The 6,000-nt window shown below is 37.2% G+C and overlaps 1 protein-coding gene across 2 annotated transcripts in view; it reads left to right on the top strand.

Annotated features, from left to right (window-relative positions):
- RAB3C (RAB3C, member RAS oncogene family) overlaps positions 1 to 6,000 on the top strand; it is a 301,373-nt gene that overhangs the window by 1,021 nt on the left and 294,352 nt on the right. Inside the window, exon 1 of one of the 2 annotated variants that reach the window (XM_010853483.1) lies at positions 40 to 195. The exons of the other annotated variant lie outside the window; for it this stretch is intronic. Within the exon in view, the coding sequence (XP_010851785.1) occupies positions 172 to 195 (24 nt within the window). The 5' untranslated portion in view covers positions 40 to 171. Of the gene's footprint in view, positions 1 to 39; positions 196 to 6,000 lie in introns of those variants that run through there. 2 annotated transcript variants of the gene reach the window in all.

The raw sequence follows: 6,000 nt of genomic DNA, 5'->3' as shown, positions 1-6,000 counted from the left end.
GGGCCAGTACGCGTGTGCGGCGCCAGGAAGGGACAGCTCCAGTGCTGATGTTGGAGCCGGTTAGCGAACCCCGAGTGCAGAGTGGAGCGTGAAGCGCGCGGGCTGTGCACGCTTGACCGGGCGCCCGATCCAGCACTGTGTTAGCCAGGGAGAAAGGACACTTTGCGAACAATGAGACACGAAGCTCCCATGCAGGTGGGTCTATATAGAAAGTGTGGCCTCGGGAGGAACTGAGAGAGACGCTTTCTCCCTCGCTCCAAGTACAAACTGCGCCCGATCTAAGGGAAGGTCTTAGGCAGCCATCCGCCGGGACGCGGTTCAGACTTGGTCCTGGGGACAGAACCCCGCTCCGCGGGGCTGTGATTGGGGCTGTTTTGAGGAGGGATAGGAGTATACATTATCTTCCCGGGCTCCACAAGGAGGATAAGAGTGTCTAGAACGTCAACCCGGGCAAACAAAAGTCAGAGGAACATGCCATCTCGTACTGGTATTGATTGTTCCTCCTGTCTTGCCTGGTTCGTGATCACGGGGCAGACACACCAGGTCTGGTGTTGCGAGCTGTCTACTGGAGTCGGTATAGAGCAAATTCCGCTTAATTAAGAGCTCTCTAAGAAAGGAGAAACCAATGTTAGAGTCCCCAAAGTCTCTTTCTTCAATTAGGGTTCTAGTAATAATGAGCAAACACTTCAGGGCTTCACTCTTCCCAGAAGTATGCAAGCCCTTTATCTGTGTCCACACTGGTTTACTCCTGCGTTTCAGAGACTCTCCTCCAAGCTTTCCTGACTACTGTGCCCGTTTGTTTTCCGTTCCGATTCCTGTTTAAGTCACGTTCTTATGTTTGCTTCCTTTGACTCCCTGCAAAGGTGCCTCTGCCTAAGCATCGTGCTTAAGTTCTGTTTTTAAGTAAAGATGAGTGATGCTTTCTCGTTTGTGTGTACAATCAGTTATTACTAACCATCAGCCTGTGTTCATTATCAAGGAGAGTGATCCCATTGCGTAACAGAAAGGCACTTTATGAATGAATTGAGAGGGAATGGAACACACCGTTTGGAACGTGTTGTCTCTCTTGAGAACCCACCCCTGCTGCCAAATCCAGCAATATAAATGTTTGACTTTAATTTGAACTTAAAGGTTTTCCAACTGTTTTTCCTCAAAAAATCAAGGGCTTTAAACGTATGCGTCAATTTACTTTTCATTTATGGTGTGGGTTATGTATGGCTTCTCAGGTGGCTCTAGTGGTAAAGAACGAGTCTGCCAATGCAGGAGATGTAAGAGACGCGGGTTTGATCCCTGAGTCGGGAAGATCCCATGGAGAAGGGTATGGCAACCCACTCTAATATTCATTCATGGGTTATGTATATTAAGAGATGTTGACTGTTAAGTGAAAAAAATTTAACTGTTTGTTGAAGCATTATATTAATGAAAGCTCTCAAATTGCCTTATGAGTTACTGAAAACTTGATTTGTTCCAGAGAACAGTTGCCCTGCTGTGTATCTTCTAATACCTGTCTTTGTGACTTAGTTTTTCATTATAGACCTGATGTGAAAAGAATCTGGACAGACAATAAAGGTACAGGCTGTTGTAATCAAGATGTATTGGCTTATGATAATTTCCCATTACTGGAGTTACTGCCAAGAGCCAACTGGCTACATTAATCATATTTGATTACAAGTAAACATTGACAGTAGACTTTAAAAGTAGATTGTTAGTATTCAACATTAACCCCATATATGCACTGAAGTCTTTATGTTAAAATAAATTACTAACAAATTGATCACAGTGCATCTTGATTCTTATTTTCTTACAGTATTTATTTTCTTACAGGTATTGCTTAGACTGTTCAGAAGGGTCATCAAAATATTACAGAACTACATGAAATTAGTGCCCTAAGAAATATTTTAAATCAATTCATATCAACTTTGTAGTAGGCACTGCAATTCTAAAATTTAGTCAGAACTTTAATGAATAATTAGTATAAAAACGGGTAACAAAATTAATTTGCTTCTGCAGTTATTTTCATATTTGGGATGTATTTTATTCATTGACTTGGTTTTTTTAATTTAAAAATTTTAATGCCCAAATGCTGTATTGAATAACATGTACATTTAAAAAAATAAAAAACTTTTTTCTGTAGTATATTTAAAGCACATTTATTGATTCAGTTTACCAAGTAAATTGTTGTGGTGGCCAACTCTCAATTACTGTCAGGTTTTCAAAAATATATAATGATAGGAAGAATAAAAACTATAAACATGCTTTATATATATGGCAGATATTGTCTTAGTACTTGCACTTGTGAATCATAATCACATTCCAGATGACTTTGATATATGAAAATATAATCAGATGAATAATTGACATTTTTTCCATTTAAAGACCAAACCATATCATTTAAAATGCTAATTTACTTTTTATATTTTCTTAAGTCAAAGAACCCTTTAAAATTGTTCAATATATTTTAAAAAAGTATTTATTGTGCCTTTGTACATAGCTTGGTGCTCTGTTCAGTATAGCTGTCTTTGATACATGCAAATTTTCTGAAGAATATTTCTCTTTGAGTTGATGCAAAATGCAGGATAATAGCAGTAATAGTCTTTGCTGTCTGTATTTCCAACTAAATAACCAGGAATAGCATTTGGTAAGTGTTCCAAATGATGGATTACAATTTTAATGCAGGAGATGGTCATTTTGTGTTTTTTCCTTTAGTGCCTCCATAAATCCCGAGGACCAAATGAAATGGGGAATAGCAGTGCTCATGACTTAAGGGCAACACTTTCATGAGCAAATTATCATTTGATTCAGGAGCCTGATTGAACAAATTCCAGTTTATCTAGTGCTTTGTCTGTGCCAAGCACTGTGCTTTGCAGTCAGATCTATGTGTGTGCGTGTGTGTGTGTGTGTGTGTGTGTGTGAGAAATATAAAACAGTCCTAGAGGTCACCATTACCTTAATTACAGGCAGATAACTAGAGCTTTATATGATTAAACAACTTGACCAACACGGTAAATTCAAAATTCTGCTAGATCTCTAGGAAGCCCATGTTGTTTCCGCTATTATTTTGGGTTCCTTAAGAAGACACAAAAAGGTGATATAAAGAATGAGTGCCATGTTGATTTTCATTTGGATCAGAAAAAGGAAAATTGTCTCTTCTGTTTATAAAATTATCTTATATAAACTAAATCAAATATTTGAGAAGGGTCAGTGTTTTAAAAATGGCTAGCTCTTTGTCTTCCTGGTTTAAATTTCTTATAGCTTTACTTACACTCTCCAAGGACCAAAGTGGGGTTCATTGTCTGTGTTTAAATGCTTCATCTTCAGTTTTGTTATCCACAAGCTTTCTTCATGTAAGTGTGAAAGTACAGAGAGCCCTCTAACTACTTCAGTTCAGTTCAGTCGCTCAGTCGTGTCTGACTCTTTGCGACCCCATGAATCACAGCACGCCAGGCCTCCCTGTCCATCACCAGCTCCCAGAGTTCACTCAGACTCACATCCATCGAGTCAGTGATGCCATCCAGCCATCTCATCCTCTGTCGTCCCCTTCTCCTCCTGCCCCCAATCCCTCCCAGCTAGTTAGGAAACCAAAGAAAAACAACTACTCAAAGCGTGGAGCGGTGTGCCAAAGAAGGTTGTTTGGCTAAAAATGAGGAAGATTGAAGAAAGAGTATGCTGAAAGTGTAGAAAGTGTAGGCTGAAAATGAAGTTGAGGTGGAAAGCACAATAGATATTAAATACAGCCATGCTGTATAACAACAACAAAAAAACTTAGAAACAAGACCTAAGTAACGTTGTTTCATTTGTCTGTGAGAAGTCCACAGGCAATCTTGCATTTTATTACTGTTGAATTTCTACCACATCCAACTTCAATTATGATCCCTTTATCTTTACATAACAAATGGAAGTTTAGTCCTCATCCCTTACAGGGACGGAGAAAAGCCATAGTTAACATTGGAGAAACAAGAACTTCTTTCTTGCTTGATTTGAGCAAATTCCTCAAGTATCCATCTTTCTTCTGTAAGGGAAAGTGGAGGGTAGAGAGGGAAATTGCCATAAAAGCAAATTTCTATGGTGTAAGAATGATTTTCCGTTTTCAGTTTAAAGAGTTGTGGAATCATTACATGGCATAACCACAATTTCCCCCTGCCATTTTAAGCTTATATTGGAACTGCAAATTCCTTTCTTGACCATCATATTCCATATGCTAAAAATTGAGTTTTCCTTGGAATTTATGAGGAGTTGCACCGCCTAAAAAAGATGTATTGGTTAAAGGTCATCCAACAGTTTTCTACATTTATCATTCACTAATAAGTTCCAGAGCTTCTAGGGGAGCCCTCTTAATAGATCATAGATTTTTACCATGCATACTATGACCTGTGAAGATGAAATATTTTAGGTTTATTTGGAATTATGTAAATTTTTAGCATTTTTCATTTGTTTATAGTTTTTGAGATACTTCTATACATTGAGATGCACGAATATTAAGTGAATAATTTGATGATTCTTAATAAGTAGATACACCTATGTAATACATACCTATAAAGATATAGAACATTTCCATTCAACCCAACAAGTTCCTTTATTTTACTTTCTTTTTCTGGTTAATCTACCGATATAGTAAGATCATCATAAATTAGTCCTGTTTATTCTAGAACTCTAGATAGTTCTGTAAAACATACAAAATGAACATATTGCAGAATATATAGAGTGTACTCTTAAGTCTAGCTTATTTTGCTCATTATAATGTGTATGGAATTCATTCATGTTGTTGCATGTGTCAATAATTCATTTTGTTTTATTGACACATTATACTGGTGTATCAATCTGCCTTTTAAAATCTATTCTTCTGTTGATGGATTTCGAGGTAATTTCATTAGGGGCTACTATAATGAAGGTTATAAATGTTATCATATTGGTCTTTTTATAGTAATATGTTTTTATTTCTCTTGGGTAGATACCTAAAAGTAGAATTGCTGAGGTGAAGGATAAGTCTTTGTTTAACTTTGTAGGAAACAGTCAAGTCTCTAGCTAGAATGATAGTACCATTTCATATGCTCACCAACAGTGTGTGAAATTCTAGTGGGTTCACATCCTCAACAGTGTCTGGTGTCAGTGGCCTTTTAAATCAAGGCCACTTTAATTGGCGGTTGTGGTGTCTCATTGTGATTTGTATTTCTGATGACTGTGATTTTTAGCATATTTATATGTTTACTGACCATTTGCCTTTCTTCCTTTATGTAGTGTCTGCTTAGCCTTTTATCCATTATTGGGGTTGTCTTTTTATTATTTAGTTGTAGGAGATCTTTATATAGTTTTTTTTTTTTAATCTGTTGTTTATATATTTATTTATATAGCTTTGAAACTAGTTCCTCAAATGTATTAAAATATTCTCTGCCAGTCTGTGCCTTAAATACTCATATCTTATGAGTGTCTTTTGATGAGAATTTTTATTTTAATGAAATTTAGGTTATTAATTTTAAGTGGTGTCTATATCTGGATTCTGTACTTTCTTTGATTTATTTCTCTAAACTGTGTCCTGAGACCTTACTACATTTATTTGTTATTTCTAGTGCTCAGTCACTCAGTTATGTCCGACTCTTTGCGGCCCCATGGACTATAGCCCGCCAGGCTCCTCTATCCATGAAATTTTCTGGGCAAGAATACTGGAGTGGTTGCCACTTCCTATTCCTGGGGATCTTCCCAACTCAGGGATCTAACCCAAGTCTCTTGCATCTCCTGCACTGACAGGCAGATTCTTTAGCACCATCAATTGAAATCCTTAAATTCCTTAAGAATTTCTCCATAAGTGATTGTATGATTTGCAAATAGAGGCAGTTCTTTCTTTCCAAAGACCTTTTTTTTTTTTCCTCACTATTTCTTATTCCACAGGATAGGATAGCTAGTGCAGTGTTGAGAAGTGATGAGCAGGTATTCTTATCTTATTCCCAGTCTTGGGGAGAAGCCATCTTTCACCATTAAGTATGAAGTTAGCTGTAATTGTTTTAT

Source organism: Bison bison, unplaced genomic scaffold, assembly GCF_000754665.1.
Source record: "Bison bison bison isolate TAMUID 2011002044 unplaced genomic scaffold, Bison_UMD1.0 scf7180017864328, whole genome shotgun sequence".
Taxonomy (NCBI): Eukaryota; Metazoa; Chordata; class Mammalia; order Artiodactyla; family Bovidae; genus Bison; species Bison bison.
This window is presented reverse-complemented; position numbering and strand designations above follow the sequence as displayed.